The sequence below is a fragment of the Rhinopithecus roxellana genome, chromosome 1, assembly GCF_007565055.1.
Source record: "Rhinopithecus roxellana isolate Shanxi Qingling chromosome 1, ASM756505v1, whole genome shotgun sequence".
NCBI lineage: Eukaryota > Metazoa > Chordata > Mammalia > Primates > Cercopithecidae > Rhinopithecus > Rhinopithecus roxellana.
Window position 1 is genome coordinate 160,583,889 of NC_044549.1, and position 23,974 is coordinate 160,607,862.

Genomic DNA, 23,974 nt, shown 5'->3' on the forward strand with positions numbered 1-23,974 from the left:
AATAAATAAATAAATATTTTAAAAATAAAAAATTAAAAATAGCAAAAATACAAAAAATTAGTCAGGCATGGTGGCGTGCACCTGTAGTCCCAGCTACTTGGGAGGCTAAGGTGGGAGAATCACCTGAAACTGAGAGTTAGAGGCTGGAGTGAGCCATGATTACACCACTGCACTACTACCTGGGTGAAACCTGTCTCAAAACACACAAACAAACCTACCAACCACCTACAGTCTAAAGTGCTGTGAATGGATAGTGGTATCATTATTAGCTAGAGGCAAAGTGACTCACCATAAGTTTATGACAGAGCAAAGTCCTACTGAGTTTTCCAACTCCCACTCCTGAATTAATTCTCCGTCATTGATGTCAGCCTGGTTGTGATAAAAGGGAAAGCTGCTGATATTGAAAGTGGAGGGAAGAGAGCCCAAATATCTTCAATATAATAGCAAATCCTAGAGTCTAGGATGTAGTGGTTAAGGTAATAGCCATTTACCAGTCTTGTGGCTTGGGAAAGTGGATTAACACCTGTGCATCAGTTTCCCTATCTATGAAATGGGGGACAAGAACCAACATAGATGTGACCACATGTGAGAAAGTGAAAGGGGGACTAAGAAAAAAAAAAAAAAGTTCTGTTAGTAGAATGTCCCCAACTGGACACAAACAGCACTCACAGAATATGAACAATGTCCATAGACAGTTTCACCATGATCGTGTTTTGGACAAGACAGAAACAAGGCCCTCAACAACCACAAAAATGAGAAAACATCCCCTTCTTCTAGTATGCGTAATTCTGTTTTTTTTTTTTTTTTTAACCAGTGACAGCTGTAGCTTGCTTTGTTCCTCCTTCTGGTTAGATAAAATCAAGACTAAATTGCCTGTTTCCTGACAGCATCCAATTCAAATTTGGCCTCCTACTTTCCCAATCCCGTTAGCATAAGCCCAAATTCTATAAGAGGTTCCTCCTAATTCCTTTTCATTAAGAGGCTCCCTACTACACTTCAGGTGTGCCTTTTTATTTTTGTATTATTTATTTATTATTATGTATATATTTATTTTTGAGATGGAGTTTTGCTTTTGCTGGCCAGGCTGCAGTGCAATAGCATAACCTCAGCTCACTGCAACCTCCACCTGCTGGGTTCAAGCAATTCTTCTGCCTCAGCCTCCCAAGTAGCTGGAATTACAGGCACCCGTCACAACGTCCAGTTAATTTTTGTACCTCTTTGAGTAGAGGTGGGGTTTCACCATGTTGACCAGATTAGTCTCAAACTCCTGACCTCAGGTAATCTGCCTGCCTCGGCCTCCCATAGTGCTGGGATTACAGGCGTGAGCCACTGCACATGGCCAGGTATGCCTTTTTATGGTGGGCACATATTCATCAAAAGTCATACTAGAGTATTCATATTGGCCATATTTGAAATAGATATAATATCCAAATGCCCAACAACAAAATGAATACATAAATTAAGGAACAGTCACATAATGTAACATTATAATATATGTAACAATGAGAAACAAATACAACCTCACTCAACAATGTGAATTAATCTCATACTATCGAGCAAAAGAAGCTAGACCCTAAAACATATATTGTATAATGTGTATTCATTAAGTGTAAAAGCAGGTGAAACTAATCCATAGTGTTAAATGTCAGCATAATGATTATCTTTGTGGAGAGATGGGAAGAGGCATGAGGGGAACTCCCAGGTACAGGTAAAGCTCTGTCCTTTCTCTGGGTGCTAGTTACATGTATGTGTTAAGTTGATGAAAAGTCAATAAGCTGTACTTATGATTCATGCACTTTTCTTTGTGTATGTTAGCCTGAATTTAAAAGTTTAAGAAAAAACAAATACCTTTTTTTTTTTTTTGAGACAGAGTCTCACTCTGTTGCCCAGGCTGGAGTGCAGTGGGGCGATCTTGGCTCACTGCAATCGCTGCCTCCCGGGTTCAAGCGATTCTCCTGCTTCAGCCTCCCAAGTAACTGGGATTACAGATGCACACCACTACGCCCGGCTAATTTTTGTATTTTTAGTAGAGACGGGGCTTCACCATGTCCAGCAGGCTGGTCACAAATTCCTGACCTCAAGTGATCCACTGGTCTTGGTCTCCCAAAGTGCTGGGATTGCAGGCATGAGCCGCCACGCCTGGCCAAAAACAAATACTTTTTTAATAGAAAGTTTAAAACAAAAGTTAAAAAAGAAAAGAAAAAAACAGGTATAAACCTGAAAAATCTCCCAATTAACAAAGCTGGGACAATGTTAGCAACAAAATAATGTAGTACTGGAATGTAACCACTATAAGATAAACATCCATGAGTCCATACTGATACAAATAGCTAAATGAGGGAGAAGAGGCAAATTTCCCTGGGGGAAGATAATTTATGTACATACTCCCCACTGCAGGAGGTTGAGCTTAAATACCCCACCTTCCCACCTTGAGTGTGGGTTGCATTTATTGACTTGGTTCCAAAGTAGTGTGGAAGGGTAGGAGGAGTAATCGCACAGTGGAGAAAACTGGCAAGCACTACCTTAGAGAGGTAATCAAGGTTAACATGATCAGTGATGTCATTTTGAGAGCAGGTACCCTTGATTCTATGTGATGAGAATAGCCAGTCACCTTGTGATCTTCCTCCTAAACACCCAAAACCCCAGTCTAACCATGTGAAAAACATTGGCCAAACCCAAATTGAGGCACATTCCACCAAATATCCGAGGAGTAACTCTTCAAAACTGTCAAGGTCATCAAAAACAAGGAGACTCTGAGAAACTGCCACAGCCAAAAACAGCCTAAGAAGACATCATGAGCCGGGCGCGGTGGCTCAAGCCTGTAATCCCAGCACTTTGGGAGGCCGAGACGGGCAGATCACGAGGTCAGGAGATCGAGACCATCCTGGCTAATACGGTGAAACCCCGTCTCTACTAAAAAATACAAAAAACTAGCTGGGCGAGTTGGTGGGCGCCTGTAGTCCCAGCTACTCGGGAGGCTGAGCCAGGAGAATGGCGTAAACCCGGGAGGCGGAGCTTGCAGTGAGCTGAGATCTGGCCACTGCACTCCAGCCTGGGCGACAGAGCGAGACTCCATCTCAAAAAAAAAAAAAGAAGACATCATGAATAAATGCAATGTGGTGTCCTGGACAGGATCCTGGAACAACAACAAAGAAAGGACATTGAAAGAAAGCTGGTAAATGTGAATAAAATGTGTAGTTTAGTGAGTAATAATGCACCAATCAAACTGGTTTATTGGATGTGATCAGCGTACCATAGTAAAATAATTAAGATGTTCATAATAGGAGAAACTAGGTGAGGAGACAGGAACTCTAGGTGTCATCTTTGCAACTTTTCTGCACAACTACAACTATTCTAAAATAAAAAGCGTTTCTTTTTAAACGGGGATCCTCAACAGCGCCTCTCTCACGGGGTTGCAAGAAATCATGAGATAGTACAAACCAAGTGCAGGGCTCAGTGCTTAGCACATAAATGTCAGATGTGATTATTGTAATCTTATGTGACATTGAGGGACAAAAGCTCTGACACTTTGGTATTTTAATCAGAATAAGCAAAGGACAGAGGTACTTACATCCCACCGCATCCGCCCTGCGAACATGCAGAGGTTCCAGCCAGAGTACGTCCGGCCGGGGGCGGGGCGCGGAGGGGACGTCGGCGTGGGGCGGGGCCAGCAGCAGTTCCCACGCCGGCGCTCCAGGCGCGGCAGGCTGCCGCCCCCGGAAGTAGTGGGTACCGGGAAGCCGTGGGGCGGAAGCTGTGGATGGCGGGAGGCTGTGGCGCTCTCTGGGTGGGGAAGCTGTTGCTGTTGCTAGACGACGCGAACTAGCGCTCGTCACTTCCTCAGCCCGCCGTCTGCCCACTCCCCAAGCCGGAACCTGGGGGCCCAGACCCGGGATAGGCACAGAGTTGTCCTCATAGGTCCAGGACAGAGGCCAGCCCGGCGGCGGGAGTCAGTGCCACGCCACCTGCAGGGAAGAACCCAAGCCGAAGCGGGAAGATGGCTGCAGACAAGCCTGCAGGTAGGACGCTAGTGTCCCGAGCGACGAGACCGCGGGACGTGCGGGGCCGGGCGGACCCTGAACTCGGAGGCGGCGGGGCCCCGGGTGGGCACTATAGGGCGACTTGAATTTGGGCGTGCATTTCTTTACCCCATCCTCTATCTCGGCTGTCGCTAACATGAGTCTTCGGGCCCCGGGTCCGATAGTTGTTTTACTCAAGTGCAGTATGAAGTCGCTACTGGCCGCCTTTGCCTTTGCCCTGCTCTCCAGAATAACTCCGGCCCAAAAAGCTTAAGTGTATTTTGCCGCTTCGCAGTATTTTCCGCTTCTTCGTGGGAAAAGCAGACAAGAGAAAGTCACCCTGGAGCACACATCTGCCTATAATATCTCGTGGCTCAGGCTGGGCTTCACCTGGGCTGTTTTGGCCACACGTGGCTTCCTCTGGTCATTGACTCCTATGGAATTAACTTTGTAAAAACCACTTTTTTTCCTTAATAGAGACGGGTAGGGGTCTCGCTATGTTGCCCATGTTGCCCAGGCTGATCTCGAACTTCTGGGCTCAAGCGATCCTTCTGCCCCGGCTTCCCAAAGTAAACCACTTATTTAAATAGGCATATTGCCTCTCTACAGTCTATGCTTGTAAAATCTTGGGTTTGGTACTTAATTGCCCTAGTTCCTCGAAGTTACTTAATCTCGATGGTTTTCTTTATGGATTATTGCTCCCATTCCTAGAATCTTCCCCATTAAGGAATATAAAATTATTTCCTGGCTGTGTCCGGAATGTTTCCCGCAAGAAATTAATATTCTTTGTGGCATCCAGGTTTTATTGGAAAGAACTTACGTGACAGAATTTAAAAATGATGGAACTTAAAATTTTTACAGTGAATTTAGTTTAAAATCTCAGTGTCCTGTGGATTTTAGTAGGTTCTGATCACAGTAACTGACAAGTGAACTTCACTTGGAAATTAAAGTAAGCCAATTCTATTTTAGGTACAGAGGAATAAAAATCGTTAGAGGATCTCTTCAATAATCTTCTAAGAAGAAAAACAACAGAGCAAAGGCCTAGAGAAGGTATAAGGAATGTACTGTGAAATTTTGGATAGGTTGATCAGGGAAGGCCTCTGGTGACATATTTGAGCAGATATCTCAAAGAAGTGAGGGAATGAGCAGATATGGAATGGGGAAAGGTAGATGAGGGAGAGGAAAAAGACATAGACAGGAAAAAGGCATGGCCTGTTCAAGTCTGGACAAGGGGACCAACATCTTCCTCCTTATTTTAGAATGGTGTCTGTATTCCCCACATTTACCATTCCTACTTGCTCATACCATTGCGCTTGTCCGAAATCACCTTGTTAGACCTAAAGCCTATCCAGTTTTCAAATCCTTAGTCATAAAGTCTTCTACTCGTTCATTTATTCATTCGCAAAGATTGAGTGTTGAATAATAGATATGACACACTCCCTGCCTTTGAAGACCTGCAGTTCAGTCTGTTGGAGGAGATGGACATATCCTAGTTGCACTCCTGTTTAGTAAGAGCTGTGTAATGTGTGTAATTGAAGAATAAGGTCCACAGGGATTAGGGGACTGTTTTTTTCGTTGGTTTAAGTTCAGAGGCCATGTTGAAGGAAACTTCCTGCTTAGATATAAGGTTAAATTTGTATAAAATAGATGAATATTTAATGTGGCTCCTTTGAATTTCTGCTCATGTCCATCTCAACTGCTGTGTTTCTGGCCTTTATCTTTTAGTATGATCTATGTCGCATTGAGTAGTCTTCTCACTGGTGTTTGTCTCTTGTCTCTTCCTATCCCATCCATTTTCCTCACTGTTGCCCTGCCCCCCCTTTTTTTTTTTATCCCCTAAGGCATTCATTGAATCCTATCATTCCCCTTCCTATAAAGTTTCTAAGACTGTACATGCTTTGGGCATCAAGTCGTTCTTTTTATTTAATTTTTATTATATTTTCTTTCTCCTTTTAAGTCCTTTTTTTTTTTTGAGAGTCTCCCTCTGTTGCTCAGGCTGGAGTGCAGTGGTGGGATCTTGGCTCACTGTAAGCTCCGCCTCCTGGGTTCCCAGGTTCACATGGTCTCCTGCCTCAGCCACCCCAGTAGTGGGACTACAGGCACCCACCACCACGCCTGGCTAATTTTTTGTATTTTTTAGTGGAGACGGGATTTCACGTGGTAGCCAAGATGGTCTCGATTTCCTGACCTTGTGATCCTCCCACCTCGCCCTCCCAAAGTACTGGGATTACAGGCGTGAGCCGCCACGTCGGGCCGTCCTCACTCTTTAATGTGGTTTGTGAGCATCTTCAAAATCTATTTCCAGCTGGTTTTTCTATGTCAACCTACCCAGCTCTTCACATCATAAATTACTGTTGCAAAGCATTGTGCTTTTTGAGCTTCTGAGCCGTAATGTCCTTTCTCTTCTCCGTCTGTTGAACACCATTCATTCAAAGTCTGTCTTACACGCTGCTTCCTTTCTGAGCTCATGAGGTCAGTATCTTTGTCATGGAGGGTCTTGTGTGTGTGTTCTTCATCAGGTAAGAAAAAAGGGTCATGAAAGGACTTAAGATGAGTGATCTGATCATGCTGACTGTTGTAGATGGTGGATTTAAATGAAGCAAGACAGGAAGCCCAGAGACCACCTAAGACGAGCTAATGTTGTGATATTAATTTATTCAGTAAATATTCACCGATGGCCTGTTTTGCCAGGTACTACTTTAGGAACTGGGCAGGAACAAAACAAAGTCTCTGTTGTGGAGCTTATGTAGTATGAAGGACAGATAAGCATGTAAACAAAATGAAAAATAAGATGATTTCAAGTTGCGATAGATACTCTGAGGAAGGCTGAGTGTGGTGATTCACGCCTGTAATCCCAGCACTTTGGGAGGCTGAGGAGGGCGGATCACCCGAGGTCAGGAGTTCCAAACCAGCCTGACCAACATGGTGAAACCCCATTTCTACTAAAAGTACAAAAATTAGCTGGACATGCTGGCCCACACCTGTAATCCCAGCTAGTGAGGAGGCTGAGGCAGGAGAATTTGCTTGAACCTGGAGGCATAGGTTGCAGTGAGCTGAGATTGCACCACTGCACTCCAGGCTGGGTGACAGAGTGAGACTCTATCTCAAAAAAAAAAAAAAAAAAAAAAATACTCAGAAGAAAAAAATGAGGAAGAGAGGCTGTCTGCAGTTGCTTACACCTGTAATCCTAGCACTTTGGGAGGCTGAAGTGGGAGGATTGCCTGAGGCCAGGAGTTTGAGACAATCCTGGGCAGCATAAGTGAAACCCTGACTCTAAAAAATAAAAAGCCAAACATTGTGGTATGTGCCCATAGTCTCAGCTCCTAGGGAGGCTGAGGTGGGAGGACTGCTTGTACCTAGGAGTTAAAGGCTGCAGTGAGCTATGATCAGGCCACTGTCTGGGCAACAGAGTGAGACCCTCTCTCAAAAAAATAAAATAAAAGGCCGGGTGTAGTGGCTCAAGCCTGTAATCCCAGTACTTTAGGAGGCCGACGTGGGCAGATCACAAGGTCAGGAGATCGAGACCATCCTGGCTAACACAGTGAAACCCCTTCTCTACTAAAAATACAAAAAAATTAGCTGGGCGTGGTGGCGGGCACCTGTAGTGCCAGCTACTCAGGAGGCTGAGACAGGAGCCCGTGAACCCGGGAGTGAACCTGGGAGGTGAAGCTTGCAGTGAGCCAAGATCGCACCACTGCACTCCAGCCTGGGTGACGAGTCAGACTCCATCTCAGAATAAATAAATAAATAAATAAATAAATAAATAAATAAATAAAATAAAAATCAGTAAGAGAGCTGGGTGCAGTGGCTCCGCCTGTAATCCCAGGACTTTGGGAGGCTGAGGTGGGCGGATCACCTGAAGTCAGGAGTTCGAGACCAGGCTGGCCAACATGTTGAACCCTCTCTTGACTTAAAATACAAAAGTAGCTGTATTCCCAGCTACTGGGGAGGCTGAGGCAGGAGAATCACTTGAACCTAGGAGGCAGAGGTTGCAGTGAGCCAAGATCGTGCCATTGCACTCCAGCCTGGGCAACAAGAGCAAAACACCATCTAAAAAAGGAGAGAGAGAGAGAGAATAGAGGTTGACTGAAAGCAGAAGCCCTATTTTTCAGATAGATTAGTTAGAGAAGGCTTTCTTAGAGTTGACATTTAAACAGAGACCCTAAGGATAAAGAGCCATCTGTGTTGGGAATAATGATCCAGGTAAGAGGAGCAACGCATATACAAATGTACAGAACCCTCGCTTGGAAAATGTTTAAAGAACATCAAGCTGACCCGTTGAATACAAGCTCCCTGAGGATACAGACTTTTGTCTATGTTAGTTGTGTTCTAGCTCTAGTCCCTAGAACAATATCTGACAAATAAGAGACAACACATAGTTTCAGGCTGGGCAGAGGTGCTCAAACCTGTGGGAGGCTGAGGTGGGAGAATCGCTTGAGGCCAGGAGTTCAAGACCAGCGTAGGCAACATAACCAGACTTGTCTCCATAAAAAATAAAAATAAAAAAAATAGCTAGGCATGGTGGCATGACCCTGAAGTCCTCGCTACTCCAGAGTCTGAGGTGGGAGGGTGGCTTGAGCCCAGGAGTTCAAGGTTGCAGTGAGCTATAATTGGGCCACTGTACTCTAGCCTGGGTGACAGTGAGACCCTATCTCAAACAGAAAACAAAACAAGCCAATACACATAATTTATAGCTTGGTGAGCAAAGGCAGCATGGCAAGAGATGAAGTCACAGTTGTGTTAGGAGTTGGTGTATGTTGGGCATTATAGGCCATGGAGGGAGTTTGAATTGCCAGTGGACGTTTTCAATAAGGGCATGATGGTGTGATCTGATTTATATTTAACTGAGCCAGGTGAGGAATGATAGAATTAAGAGTAAGGGGTTTGAAATCAGATAGATTAGATTCATCCTAGCTGTACTACTTGGTATTTGTGTGACATTGGGCAAATTTCAAGAAGCCTTTTTTTAAACTTCAGCTTTTCTGCATGTAGAATGAGAATGAAGAAAGTGTCTACCTCACAGGTGTAGTAACAGGTTAAATGATATAATCTCAGGCCCTGAGTTTTTTTGTTTTGTTTTGTTTTGAGACAGGGTTTCACTCTATTACCCATGTTGGAGTGCAGTGGCACCATCATAGCTCACTGCAGCCGTGAACTCCTGGGCTCAAGCGATCCTCTTGCCTTAGACTCTTGAGTAGTTAGGACTACAGATGTGTACTACTATACCCAGATAATTTTTTTTTTTTTTTTTTGGAGACAGAATATCGCTCTGTCGCCCAGGCTGGAGTGCAGTGGCAAGATCTCGGCTCACTACAAGCTCTGCCTCCCAGGTTCATGCCATTCTCCTGCCTCAGCCTCCCAAGTAGCTGAGACTACAGGCGCCCAGCACCACGCCCAGCTAATTTTTTTGTATTTTTTGTAGAGACGGGGTTCCACCACGTTAGCCAGGATGGTCTTGATCTCCTGACCTCGTGATCCGCCCACCTTGGCCTCCCAAAGTGCTGAGATTACAGGCGTGAGCCACCGTGCCCAGCCTGTACCCAGATAATTTTTAAATGTTTTGTAGGTATGGAGTATTGCTATTTTGCCTAGACTGGTCTTGAACTCCTGGCCTCAAGTGATCCTCCCAGCAGATGCTGGTGTTTTCTAAATGCTGACTGTTATTACTTTAGGGTAGTGGTAGGATGGGGAGGGGAGGCAAATGGGAGAAATTTTTTTTTTTTTGAAACAGAGTCTCTCTGTCACTCAGGCTGGAGTGCAATGGGGCGATCTCGGCTCACCGCAACCTCTGCCTCCTAGGTTCAAGCGATTATCCTGCCTCAGCCTCCCTAGTAGCTGGGATTACAGGCATGTGCCACCACGCCTGGCTAATTTTGTATTTTTAGTAGAGACGGGGGTTTCTCCATGTTGGTCAGGCTGGCCTCGAACTCCCGACCTCAGGTGATCCGCTCACTTCGGCCTCCCAAAGTGCTGGGATTACAGGCATGAGCCACGGCGCCCGGCCAGGAGAAATGTTTAAAGATTAAAATTGGCAGATTTTGGTGACTAATTAGAAAGCCGTGTGCCTTGGAAAAGCGTATTAGTTGAGCCTCAGTTTCCACATTCATAAAATGGGGATCCTAATAGCTTTCTGTTGTATTTGCTTCACAGGGTTTTTAGCTTGTAAGGTTCACCCGAGGTAAGTTGTATGTTTTAGCCCACATCCTCTGGGAAGCAGAACTCGATTAAGGTGCTGCCTTTTTATTTGAAAGATACAAACCTGGGGTAGTGAAAGTGAGGGAGAGAAGGAAGTAAGGCAAAGGAAGACACAATAGGTTACATCCTTGGCTACTGCTTCGCTTTGAGCTGTGAAGAGACATAGCAGGTCACTTGCATGTGAGAGTCTTCTGGAAGGATTTTGAGGAGAAACTTCAGAGAGAAAGGAGGGATGATTTATCTGTCTATTCCTCATATTTTTGGTTGCCAGCTGGTTGGGACTCACCCCATGGGGAACTAATTTACCTGTGCTTCTGGGTTACATGCTTTCTCAGTGATGGATCACCCAGCTGATCCCACACCCTGAATTGTATTTCGACCAAATCCTACAGCGAGGAGTGTCTTAGGTTGTAGGTAGGTGCACCAACCAAAAACAAAGGGGCAGTGGAAGGTTCACAAGGTTTGTGTGTCTATATAGCATGGAAAAGTAATATGAAGCCAGTGTCATTCTTGACCAAAGAAATAAATACCAACAGTGTTTTAGGATTTTTTTTTTTTTTTTTTTTTTTTTGGTACTTTTTAGGGTTATTTGAAAGGAGAAGGTAGCTGGAGTTAGGACACAAAATCCCAAATTTGAAGTTTTCTGGGAATTTGCACTAGGAAGATGGTGATGGTAGTCTCAATAAGAAAAGATTGATAGCATTATGAAGAAGGGAAAAACAGAACCAGATGAGTAATAAGAAATCAAGACAAGAGTACTTTATGATGTTGGCCGGGCATGGTGGCTCACACCTATAATCTCAGCACTTTGGGAGGCTGAAGTGGGCAGATCACCTGAGATCAGGAGTTAGACCAGCCTGGCCAACGTGGCGAAACCCCATCTCTATCAAAAATATAAAAAATTAGGCCGGGCATAGTGGCTCACTTAGGCCCAGCACTTTGGGAGGCCGAGGCAGGCAGATCACGAGGTCAGGAGATCGAGACCATCCTGCCTAACATAGTGAAACCCCGTCTCTACTAAAAATACAAAAAAGCCGGGCATGGTGGCAAGCACCTGTAGTCCCAGCTACTCAGGAGGCTGAGGCAGGAGAATGGCGTGAACCCGGGAGGCGGAGCTTGCAGTGAGCCAAGATCGTGCCACCGCACTCCAGCCTGGGCGACAAAGCAAGACTCCGCCTCAAAAAAAAAAAAAATAGCCAGATGTGGTGTGGTGGCATGCACCAGTAGTCCCAGCTACTCAGGAGGCTGAGGTAGGAGAATCGCACGAACCCCGGGGGTGGAATTTTCAGTGAGCCGAGATCGCGCCACTCTACTCCAGCCTGGGCAACAGAGTGAGACTCTATCTCAAAAAAAAAAAAAAAAAGAGAGAAGACATTTTAAGCCAGGACAACCAGAAAAACTGTAGGAAAAACGAACAAATGAGACTATTTTAAGTCAAGACTATTTTTATTTAGGCCAGGCGCTGTGGCTCATGCCTGTAATCCCAACACTTTGGGAGGCCGAGGCAGGTGGATCACCTGAGGTCAGGAGTTCAAGACCAGCCTGGCCAATGTGGTGAAACCCTGTCTCTAATAAAAATACAAAAATTAGCTCGGTGTGGTGGTGGGTGCCTGTAGTTCCAGCTACTCTGGAAGCTGAGTCAGGAGCATCACTTTTTAACCCGGAAGGCAGAGTTTGCAGTGAGCCGAGATGGTGCCACCGTACTCTAGCCTGGGCGACAGAACAAGACTCTAGCTCAAAAAAACTCTATAAAACCAAATGTAATCCCAGCACTTTGGGAGGCTGAGGTGGGTGGATCACAAGGTCAGGAGATCGAGACCATTCTGGCTAATACGGTGAAACCCAGTCTGTACTAAAAATACAAAAAAAAAAAAAAAAAATTAGCTAGGCGAGATGGTGGGCGCCTGTAGTCCCAGCTACTTGGGAGGCTGAGACAGGAGAATGGCATGAACCCAGGAGGTGGAGCTTGCAGTGAGCCAAGATTGTGCTCCAGCCTGGGGGACAGAGCGAGATTCCATCTCAAAAAAAAAAAAAAAAAAAAAAACCAAATGTATAAGTTTTCTATACCTACCTACCTAGTCTCTCTTTCCAGCTAACTGGTACCAAGTTTGCCATTCTTCCACACTTTTTCTATTCCTACACAAGCTCATATTGACTTAAAATACATATTTTAAGTCATCTATGTATAATTTACGGAGATGAGTTGAGTATACTACAGCAACACCGTCCTGCCATTTGCTTTCTTCAAGGTCCAGTAAGGAATCTGCATTATCTGGTTTGTTTGTTTGTTTGTTTGTTTGTTTGTTTTTGAGACAGAGTCTCACCCTGTCGCCCAGGCTGGAATGCAGTGGTGCGATCTCGGCTCACTGCAACCTCCGCCTCTCGGTTCAAGCGATTCTCCTGCTCCAGCCTCCCAGGTAACTGGGATTACAGGCATGCACTATGCCCAGCTAATTTTTGTATTTTTAGTAGAGACGGGGTTTCACTATGTTGGTCAGGCTGGTCTCGAACTCTTGACTTTGTGATCCGCCCACCTTGGCCTCCAAAGTGCTAGGATTACAAGTGTGAGCCACCGTGCCCAGCCCGTGTTTTGTTTGTTTTTAAGATGGAGTCTCCCTCTATTGCCCAGACTGGAGTACAGTGGTGGGATCTCAGCTCACTGCAACCTCCGCTTCCTGGATTCAGGTGATTCTCCTGTCCCAGCCTCACAAGTATCTGGGACTACAGGCGCATGCCACCATGCTCAGCTAGTTTTTTTTGTATTTTTAGTAGAGATGGGATTTCACCATGTTGGCCAGGCTGGTCTCGAACTCCTGACCTTGTGATCCTCCTGCCTTGGCCTTCCAAAGTGCTAGGATTATAGTCATGAGCCATTGTACCCAGCATTATTTGGCATTTTTTCAACTTTTTATTATGAATGATTGCAGACACCTAAAAAATTTAAAAAATAAAATGAATGTCTATATATCTACCCCCTAGTTCAGCAATTGTTATATTTTACCATATTTGCTTCCTATATCACTAGCTATGACTCTTCATTTTTTTTTTTTTTATATGGAATCTCACTCTATTGCCCAGGCTGGAGTGCAGTGGTGCAATCTTGCCTCACTGCAACCTCCACCTCCCCAGTTCAAGTGATTCTCCTGCCTCAGCCTCCCAAGTTGCTGGGATTACAGGCACATGCTACCATACCCAGCTGTTTTTGTTTGTTTGTTTGTTTTGTTTTAAGATGGAGTCTCGCTCTGTTGCCCAGGCTGGAGTGCAGTGGTGCGATCTCGGTTCACTGCAGCCTCCACCTCCCGAGTTCAAGTGATTCTCCTGCCTCAGCCTCCCAAGTTGCTAGGATTACCGGCACATGATACCACACCGACCTGTTTTTGTTTGTTTGTTTGTTTGTTTTGTTTTGAGATGGAGTCTCACTCTGTTGCCCAGGCTAGAGTGCAGTGGTGCAATCTTGGCTCACTGCAACCTCCGCCTCCCGGGTTCAAGTGATTCTCCTGCTTCGGCCTTCTGTGTAGCTGGGACTACAGGCGTGTGCCACCACGCCTGGCTAATTTTTTGTATTTTTAGTAGAGACGGGGTTTTACCATGTTAGCTAGGATGGTCTCGATCTCCTGACCTTGTGATCTACCCACCTTGGCCTCCCAAAGTGCTGGAATTACAGGTGTGAGCCACCGTGCCTGGCCGCACCCAGCTAATTTTTGTATTTTTAGTAGAGATGTGGTTTGACCATGTTGGCCAGACTGGTCTTGAACGCCTGACCTTAAGTGATCTGCCAGCCTCGGCCTCCCAAAGTGCCAATGTGAGCCAACACACCCGACTCTAGCTATGACTTTTCATGTTGAATCATTTCAAAATAGGTTATAAACATCATAACACTTCATTTCTGAATATTTCAACGTGCATTTCTTAAAAATAGGGACATTCACCTACGTAATCACAATACCATTGTCATGTTTTAGACAATTCATGTTTTAATATGTTAAAAATTTCCTGCCAGCCAGGCACGGTGCCTCACACCTGTAATCCCAGCACTTTGGGAGTCTGAGGTGGGAGGATCAGTTGAGTTGAGTTAGAGACCAGTGTAGGCAACATGGTGAAACCCTATCTCTACCAAAAATGCAAAAAATTAGTGGTGGCGCATGCCTGTCGTCCCACCTATAAGGGAGGATGAGGTGTGAGGATCACTGGAGCCTGGGAGACAGAGGTTGCAGTGAGCCAAGATTACACCACTGCACTCCAACCTGAGTGACTGAGACCTTGTCACCAAAAAAAAAAAAAAAAAAAAAAAGCCAATTTCCTGCCAGGTATGGTGGTTCATACCTATAAATCCTAGCACTTTGGGAGGCCAAGGTGGGTGGATTGCTTGAACCTAGGAGTTCAGGACCAGCCTGGGCATCATGGTGCATGGTGAACCCTGTCTCTACAAAAAATACAGAAAGTTAGCTGGGTGTGGTGACATGTGCCTGTAGTCCCAGCTATGACTATAAGTTTAAAATTTATTTGTAGGCACAGAGTCCCAATATATTGCCCAGGCTGGTCTCAAACTCTTGGGCTGAAGGAATCCTGCCAGCTTGGTCTCCCAAAGTGCTGGAATTACAGGTGTGAGCCACTGCACCCAGCTTTATCTCTTGTATTTTCTTAAACTCTGATTTATTTCTACAGACTTGATTAGATTTAGGTTCAGCATATTTTTTAGATACTTTGTGGTTGATGGTATATACTTTATTTTCTGTATAAAGTACATAATGTCAGGTTATCCAGTATTAGTGATGCAAAATTGATCAATTTGAGGTGCTGATAGGAACATGTTTTTCCATTTTCAGTTAGAGGTAATTTATGGAGTAATTGGCATTTTGTAAATATCCACTGTTGTTGATTCTTTCCTCAATCAGTTGTATTATTGAGGGTTACAAAATGATTTTTACCTAGTTATATTGTAGTTTCTACATTTGTTAGTGAATGTTCTTCTTTAAAGAGTAGCTCTCCTGGGCTGGTTACAGTGACTCATTCCTGTAATCCCGGCACTTTGGGAGGCCAAGGTGGGCAGATCGCTTGAGCCCAGGAGTTCAAGAGCAGCCTGGGCAACATAAGGAGAGCCCGTCTCTACAAAAAGATTGAAAAAACTTAGTCGGTGTGCTGCTGCATGCCTGTAGTCCCAGCTACTTGGGAGGCTGAGGTAGGAAGGTCATTGGAGCCAAGGAAGTCAGGACTGCAGTGAACCGTGATCACACCACTGCACTCTAGCCTGGGCTACAAAGTGAGACCCTGTCTCAAAAACAACAACAAAAAAGAATAGCTTTCCCATATTGACTCTTATTTTTCCCAGAGAGACATGTTAAATGCTAAAAGCTTAATTCATTCTTTTCAATTACCAGTTTTCAGAATAAGGAGTTGATGTGGTAGTGACCTATGTTTGATATTTAAAGTGATTTTTTTTTCTTTTTTAAATTTAATTAATTTTTTGAGGCAGGGTCTCACTCTGTTGCCCAGGCTGGAGTACAGGGGCATGATCTTGGCTCACTGCAGTCTCGACCTCCTGGGCTCAAGTGATCCTCCCACGCCAACCTCCCAAGTAGCTGGGACTACAAGTGCATGCCACCACACCCAGCCAGTTTTTCTATTTTTTTGTAGAGACAGGGTTTTGCCATGTGTCCTGGGCTGGTCTCAAATTTCTGGACTCAAGCAAGCCTCCTGCCTCGACCACCCAAAGTGCTGGGATTACAGGTGTGAGCCACTGTGCCCAACTTCTTAAGTGTTTTTAATATTAGAATTTAGAGTAATATGTTGGTTTTTTTTTTTTTTTTTTTTCCTAGACCGAGTCTCACTCTGTCACCCAGGCTGGAGTATAGTGGCATGAACACTGCTCACTGCAGCCTTGACTTCCCAGGCTCAAGCAGTCCTCCCACCTCAACCTCCCAAGTAGCTGGGACTACAGGCATGCATCACCACACCTGGCTAATTTTTGTATTTTTTGTAGAGATGGGGTTTCATTATGTTGCCCACGCTAGTCTTGAACTCTTGAGCTCAAGCCATCTTCCCACCTTGACCTCCCAAAGTGCTGGGATTACAGGTATGAGCCACCATGCCCAGCACTTATATTAGTCTTATGATTTCAATTTAAAATGTATAAGTTACTGAATACTGATTTACACTTGTGAATTTAAGTTGAAACCTTACTGTAGTTATTTTATTTTGTGGACATTAGAGAGTACCTAAGAGTCACTGTAAGTTTAATTTTTTAGATTTATAAGTGATTCTCAGGAAATTTTTTTTTCTTGACATGTTAAAATACAAAAATGTTGTCTTCTTAAGTCTAACAATTATACTTAAAATTGAATATATTTTGTTCGGGTTTTGTGGGAGGGGTTTGCACTAGTTCTCACTTGATAAAATTTTTTTTTTTTATTAAAAAAAAGTTTGGTACTCTGCAGTTTTGGAGAAACTTCTCTAGTAATGAACTGTAGAAATGATCCCTGAAAGTGTAGTCTTGATAAAATTGTTTAAGTAGTTAACATTTTATGTTTGAAAATGTTATGTTGTAGGCCTCACAGGCCTTTAAAAGTAGACCTCCAAGTAGAATAAGTTGTCTGAGTTCAGTGTAAAAGTTTGAGTAAAATCTAGGCTTTTTGGATTTGTAACTTTAATAAATTAAGTATTCATATTTTAAAACGAGTAAATATCAGTCTTTTCTATGCATTAAAAACTCCTCCTCTTAGATGTGAAAACAAAATACTCATCAGCAGTGGCAATATCCTGCTTTGCCTAGTTTCCTTAAAGCATGCTGATATTGTTTTTTCTTTACAGTTTTTTTCTGTTTTGTTTTTTGGTTTTGTTTGTTTGTTTGTTTGTTTTTGGTTTTTTTGAGACAGAGTCTTGCTCTGTTGCCCAGGTTAGAGTGCAGTGGCATGATCTCAGCTCACTGCAATCTCCACCTCCTGGGTTCAAGTGATTGTCCCGCCTCAGCCTCCTGAGTAGCTGGGATTATAAGCGCACACTACCACGCCCGGCTAATTTTTGTATTTTTAGTAGAGATGTGGGTTTCACCATGTTGGTCAGGCTGCTCTCAAACTCCCGACCTTGTGATCCACCTGCCTTGGCCTCCCAAAGTGCTGAGATTACAGGTGTGAGCCACTGTGCCCAGCCTAATTTTTTTATTTTTAGTAGAGATGGGATTTCACCATGTTGGCCAGGCTGCTCTCAAACTCCTTGACCTCAGGTGATCCTCCTGCCATGGCCTCCCAAAGTGCTAGGATCACAGACCTGAGCCACTGTGCCGGCCATGCTAATATTGTTGATTTGAATTTCTGTTCGTTTATTTCTTCACTGATGAACAGGATGCTCAATTCTGTAGCATTGCTTGTTACGAATGGCTTATTCTTTGACTGCAAAGTGTGTGCTTTCCTATTTCTCCAGCTCCTCTTGTCCAGCTTAAAGTGGGGGAGAATATGGTTTAGTGAATAAACCATTTGAGGTTTTGGTAAGTCAAGTATACTTGTTCACATGATAGAAACCATACGTGAGGTATGTTAACCTAGCTGAGCTGTATAGTGACGTTAGTGGGCCTGAATTGTTTTTCTTCAAAGTGGCCTCCTCCTTAAGATTTAAAACTTTCCTTCACAAGAACATCATTGGTATTTTGTGACTGTGATCGTTGATCTCCTTAGGTCATTTAACATCCCTTTTTTCTTTAGAAAAGTTTTCTTTTCTTGATATATCAGTGGAGCTGTATTTTGATGAGTGTAGCTTGTAGTCTCCTCCAATCAGATTTGAATGATGAACATTCTGTATTGGAATGTGTCTGTGCTTTCAGTTAACTGATGATTTTCAGTTTTGAAAACGTGGTGCATTTCTTTTCTGCTTAGTTCAAAACTAAAGGCATTTGTTTGATTAGAAATGAAGTCTATTGGTGTAAAGACTGTCAAGGTTTGTGGGTCAAAGAGCTCTGTATGCATAGAAGGTCAGCCATGTTCATTAGGCCAGAGTAGAAGGAAAGTCAAGCTTATGGGTGAACGGTCGTATACTCTTTCAATTGGCAATGGAGACTACTTTTGGACAAATAAAGAAATGCTGTGGGATTATGTGCAGACTCTGTCTGGTAAGAAGTCAGCAGTTATAAATAATAGATGTTTTTAAAACATTTTAAAAACTGATTACAAAAATGAATACCCATCTCTGGCAGAAAACTTGAGAAATGTACAAATATATAACAGGAAAAATAAAAATAATCCTGTTGAAGTGTATATATATATATATATATATATGGTTTTTTTGTTTTTTTTTTTTTTGTTTTCTTTTGAAATGGGGTCTTGGCCGGGCACGGTGGCTCATGCTGGTAATCCCAGCACTTTGGGAGGCCGAGGCGGGCAGATCACTTGAGATCAAGAGTTCAAGACCAACCTGGCCGACATGGTGAAACCCCGCCTCTACTAAAAATACAAAAATTAGCCAAGCGTGGTGATGGGCGCCTGTAATCCCAGCTACTCAGGAGGCTGAGGCAGGAGAATCACTTGAACCCAGAAAGCAGAGGTTGTGGTGAGCTGGGATTGTGCCACTGCACTCCAGCCTGGGCAACAGAGCAAGACTCCGTCTCAAAAAAAAAAAGAGGAAGAAATGGGGTCTCGCTGATTGCTCAGGCTGGTAGTCATATACTAGGCTCAAGCAGTCCTCCCTCCTAAGCCTCCTGAGTAGTGAAGTGTGTTTTTTTAAAAACAGAAAATTTTTATCCTGAAGTTAAAGAATGTAGGTAAAATAATGGTTTGTCAACACGTAAAAGGTTATTTATTGAGCTCAGTTCTCAAACGTGTGTAGAAATGGGAATTTCAGAGACTCTTGTCAGGCTTAGAGTCCAGCTTATCTATTTATTTATTATTTATTTATTTTGAGATAGGATCTCACTGTCACCTAAGCTGGAGTGCAGTGGCACAATCTCAGCTCACTGCAACCTCCACCTCCTGGGCTCAAGTGATCCTCCCACCTCAGCCTCCCAAGTACCTGGACTATGGGCATGTGCCACCACACCTGGCTAAGTTTTGTGTTTTTGGTAGAGATGGGGTTTTGCCATGTTGCCCCGAGCTCAAGATCCACCTGCCTCGGCCTCCCGAAGTGCTGGGATTACAGGCGTGAGCCACTGTGTCCAGCCCAGCTTATATATTTACTTTAAATTGGCTTCTCTCCTTTTCTGGAGAATTTTAGAAGACTTACATTTTATTTCCCTTTTATATTTCTTTTATTTTTTATTATTTTATTTTATTTTTATTTTTTTGAGATGGAGTCTCACTCTGTCGCCCAGACTGGAGTGCAATGGCGTGATCTCGGCTCACTGCAGCCTCCGTCTTCCAGGTTCCAGTGATTCTCCTGCCACAGCCTCCCAAGTAGCTGAGATTATAGGCATATGCCACCATGCCCAGCTAATTTCTGTATTTTTAGTAGAAACGGGGTTTCACCATGTTGGCCAGGCTGATCTGGAACTCCTGACCTCAGGTGATCCGCCCGCCTTGGCCTCCCAAAGTGCTGATATTTATAGGCGTGAGCCACCATGTCCAGCCTGAGATTTCCATTTTCTGGGGTTGCTGACAGCAGTGGCCACATGAACTACTCTGCTTTTAGTGGAGAATAGAAGCTCAAAATTTTCAACACCTGGGTGGTTGTTGGGTTTTTTTTTTGTTTTGTTTTGTTTTGTTTTGTTTTCCCCCTTTGTCCTGTATTTCTAAGGTACTCTTACAGTTGGGGCCAGAAGTCCCATTAAAGAATGTCATCTAATCTAGGGCATATTTTACTTATTTATTTTATTCATATTTTTTATTATTATTATTATTTTTGAGATAGGGTTTCACTCTATCACCCAGGCTGGAGTGCAGTGGCGTGGTCATGGCTCACGGTAGCCTCAACCTCTGAGGCTTCAGCGATTATCCCACCTCAGCCCCCCAAGTAGCTGGAATTACAGGCACATGCCACTATGCCTGGCTAATTAAAACAATTTTTTTTAATAGAGACAGGGTCTCGTTTTGTTTCCCAGGCTGGTCTCGAACTCCTAGGCTCAAGCAATCCTCTTGCCTTGGCCTGCCAAAGTGCTGGGATTATAGGTGTGAGCCACTGTGCCCAGCCAAGGGGCATATTTTAGAAGAAGCTTTAGAGATAACTTGATGGCAAACTAAGAATTTTTGGCATTTGGTTTAAATCTATTATGCTTCTTTATGAGACGACACATTTTTTAAAATGTTAGGTTTTCTAAAATCTTTAATAATAAATGAAACATGAAAGGTATTTATATTCTTTGTTAAAATTTTATGGTGACAATATGGTGGATTGAGGATTCTGTTTCAATCTAAACTTATAACTTGCTGTCTGAGGTCCTAAAGTCCTGTGTCCCATTTTTACACATTTAAAAATAATTGGTCCTTACCTTTTTTGTGCACCTGACAGTTTTGCAAAACACATGCGTTGGGTAAACAGTATGTTCCTGCAGTTAAACTCCTTGTTATTGACTTTCCACAGAAAAACTGTTTAACATTGTCTTTTGAAACTGGCAAACTTTATTCACTTAACTCTTAGCTTTTCCTCCTCTGTGTTGTATGCTAAAGTGGAAATAAAATACTAATTGACCTGCTAACTTTAATTATCAGAAGTAACACTTTTAATAAGCCCAAATACTAGAATGCCTTTTTTTATAGAGCAGATAAGTTCTCAGATCTTAGATGAGTTTTTTTAAGTACAAGTTATACAGTATTACGTTGTTGTAAGTGGTGACTCTCAAAAGGGTGTGCAGTCTTCTGGGGGTTTCATAGTGATCTGAAGAGCTGTTTCGTAGTCAAGTCACATGAAATTGAATTTTATTGTTAATTTTTATGTTTAAAGTGCAAACGTAAATACATTTTTAAAAATACAAGAATTTTTAGTTCTGGTAAAAGGAAAAGAGGGAAGGGAGCTGTATTTATTTAGCATCTCCAATTAAAGACAGGCCAAAGAAAGACTGGACTGAAGATGTGACTGATTCTTTTAATTATGTCATATTGCCTTCTTGGAAAAAGGAAGCTGGCATTCTTCACTGACTGCTGACATGTGCCAGGCTAGGACTTCCCAAAGTTAGTTCTGTTGACAACGGGTTCTTTTATTTTTAGTTTATTAAGATGAGGTCTTACTCTGCTGCCCAGGCTGGAGTGCTATGGCACAATCTCAACTCACTGCACCCTCCACCTCCTGAGTTCAAGCAATCCTCTCACCTTCGCCTCCCTAGTAGCTGGGACTACAGACGCATGCCACCATACCCAGCTAATTTTTGTGTTTTTTGTAGAGACGGGGTTTCACCATGCTGACCAGACTGGTCTTGAACTCCTGGGCTCAAGTGATCCACCCACCTTGGCCTCCCAAAATGCTGGAACTACAGGTGTGAGCCACCAAACCTGGCCAACAACTGGTGCTTTGAGATGCTCCTGGTGTCTAAGCAGTAATCACAAAGTGCCCAGATCATAAGTGCGCATACAGTTTGTTGAATAGTTTGCTGTGTATCCTTGTAGACTTTATTCTGTACTTATTCAGAGGTACATATTTGTGTATATGTTTTTATAAAACATGGGATTCAGTTGTACAAAGCAGTTTGCAATCTCTTTCTTTTATTTAACAACATGTTGTAGATATTTTTCCACATCAAGTTATGTAGACTTAATAACTGTTAATGTGCCATGGTATAATTTACAATTATTTAATAAATAATGAGGCTGAGTTTCATTTCCTGTTATTAAGCCATTCATATTTACTCTTGTTTCAGCAAGTTTCTGGTGTTTCAGGAACACTATAAAGGACTGTGGCAGGGTTCTTGAGGATAAGGGAACTTGTTTATCTAGGCAACTGCTGGTAGCCATTATAGAAGGAGTCACACTTCCCAGTATCCTGGAAGGAGGCTTGTGATGGATGAGGTGTGAAAGTGGAGGCTACTGTGAAAGATGCAACTCTGGGACACCATACTGGGGGAGCATTCTGCCAGCTCTAGCCCCAACTTGAGTCCATGTTGGCAGATCTATTGAAGGAGAGGGAAGAATGGAAAGGAGACAGTAAGCAAAAGAACCCCATGACTGGTGTGATTCTTGACAACTTTCTGGAAAGTTGGTTGTAGGCACTCTTGAGGGGTAAACTTGGGGACAAGATGGTCTACTATTTCTCATGTGGGGATTTGTCTTCCATTGATACCTTAATTGGGGTTTTACTATGTTGTCCAGGCTGGTCTTGAACTCCTACCTCAGGTGATCCGCCCGCCTCGGCCTCCCAAAGTGCTGGGATTACAGGCATGAGCCACTGTGCCCGGCCTCAGTTTCTTTATAGAAGTGTGTTTGGAGTTACTCAATCTGAGTTGGAAGGGATGCTAAAAACTGTACAATACAGACTCGCATTTTAGTAAATAGGGAAGCTGAAATTTGCCCCAGTTCCACTTCTGTAGCATCTGTTTAATTTCAGAAGTGACATTAAAGTTTTAGTCTTAGTTCAATTCTAAAAATTGTCTGTACGTCACTGTGCAACCTGCCTCCCGCTGTATGTTGAAAAGGATAGAATCTGCACTATCGTGCTACGTATTAGGGGTTTACTCTGCCAGGTATATGCCGATTACTTTACATATATTCTTACTAAAGCCTTACGATAACTTGAAAAAGGGTTTTCTTATCCCCATTTTGCAGATAAGTTCAAGCTTTGGAGGTCTTTGAGTTTCAGTCTGAAGCAACAATTCTGTATGAAAAAAAAATTCATGTATAAATAAGAAATTCAAATATTGTGAGACTTTGAAATTCTTTAAAGTCATACACAGTGACATTGCCATCACCTACCTATGTTTGCGGCCCATGACATCACATTTATGCAGTGGTCACATTTCCTTTTAATGATATTTCCATTAGTGATGCATGGACCTTTTGCTAGTGAGTAGAACCAAGAAACAGAATATTCTTTGGGAGATAATAAAATATAAAAGGCACCTTTTAAAAACAAATGGTAAATTTTTTGCAGAAAACTTAACATTAAAAATGACTAGCCAAGCGCAGTGGCTCACACCTGTAATCCTAGCACTTTGGGAGGCTGAGGGCAGCAGTCACCTGGGAGGTCAGGAGTTTGAGAACAGCCTGGCCAACATGGCAAAACCCCGTCTCTACTAAAAATACAAAAATTAGCCACATGTGGTGGCAGGCGCCTATAGTCCTAGCTACTCGGGAGACTGAGGCAGGAGAATCATTTGAACCCAGGAGGCGGAGGTTGCAATGAACCAAGATTGTGCCACTGCAGTTCAACCTGGGTGACAGAACAAGACTCCATCTAAATAAATAAATAAAAAATAAGGCCGGGCGCGGTGGCTCAAGCCTGTAATCCCAGCACTTTGGGAGGCCGAGACGGGCGGATCACGAGGTCAGGAGATCAAGACCATCCTGGCTAACACGGTGAAACCCCGTCTCTACTAAAAAATACAAAAAACTAGCCGGGTGAGGTGGCGGGCGCCTGTGGTCCCAGCTACTGGGAGGCTGAGGCAGGAGAATGGCGTGAACCCGGGAGGCGGAGCTTGCAGTGAGCTGAGAACCGGCCACTGCACTCCAGCCCGGGCCACAGAGCGAGACTCCGTCTCAAAAAAAAAAAAAAAATAAATAAATAAATAAATAAATAAATAAATAAAAAATAAATAAAAATGGCTAATTTTACATTACCTATATAGTATTCTTGCCAGAAATGTTAAACTGCATGTAATATTGAGGAAATAACCAGAAAAATTCAGAATGTAGGGCATT

General features: G+C 43.4%; 1 protein-coding gene and 2 pseudogenes across 5 annotated transcripts in view; 1 reads left to right on the plus strand and 2 right to left on the minus strand.

Moving 5' to 3' along the window:
- Positions 1–352, minus strand: part of LOC115898298 — a 44,713-nt pseudogene extending 44,361 nt beyond the window's left edge.
- A 3,323-nt stretch (positions 353–3,675) lies between these two features.
- Positions 3,676–23,974, plus strand: part of CNOT10 (CCR4-NOT transcription complex subunit 10) — a 101,345-nt gene continuing 81,046 nt past the window's right edge. For 3 of the 5 annotated variants that reach the window (XM_010354455.1, XM_010354456.1, XM_030932764.1), the window contains exon 1: positions 3,676–4,019. In XM_010354455.1, the coding sequence (XP_010352757.1) occupies positions 3,998–4,019 (22 nt within the window). In that variant the 5' untranslated portion in view covers positions 3,676–3,997. The remainder of the gene's footprint in view (positions 4,020–23,974) is intronic. The other 2 variants (XM_030932769.1, XM_030932770.1) reach the window with 2 other exon arrangements.
- LOC115892315 lies at positions 16,617–16,706 on the minus strand (annotated as a pseudogene).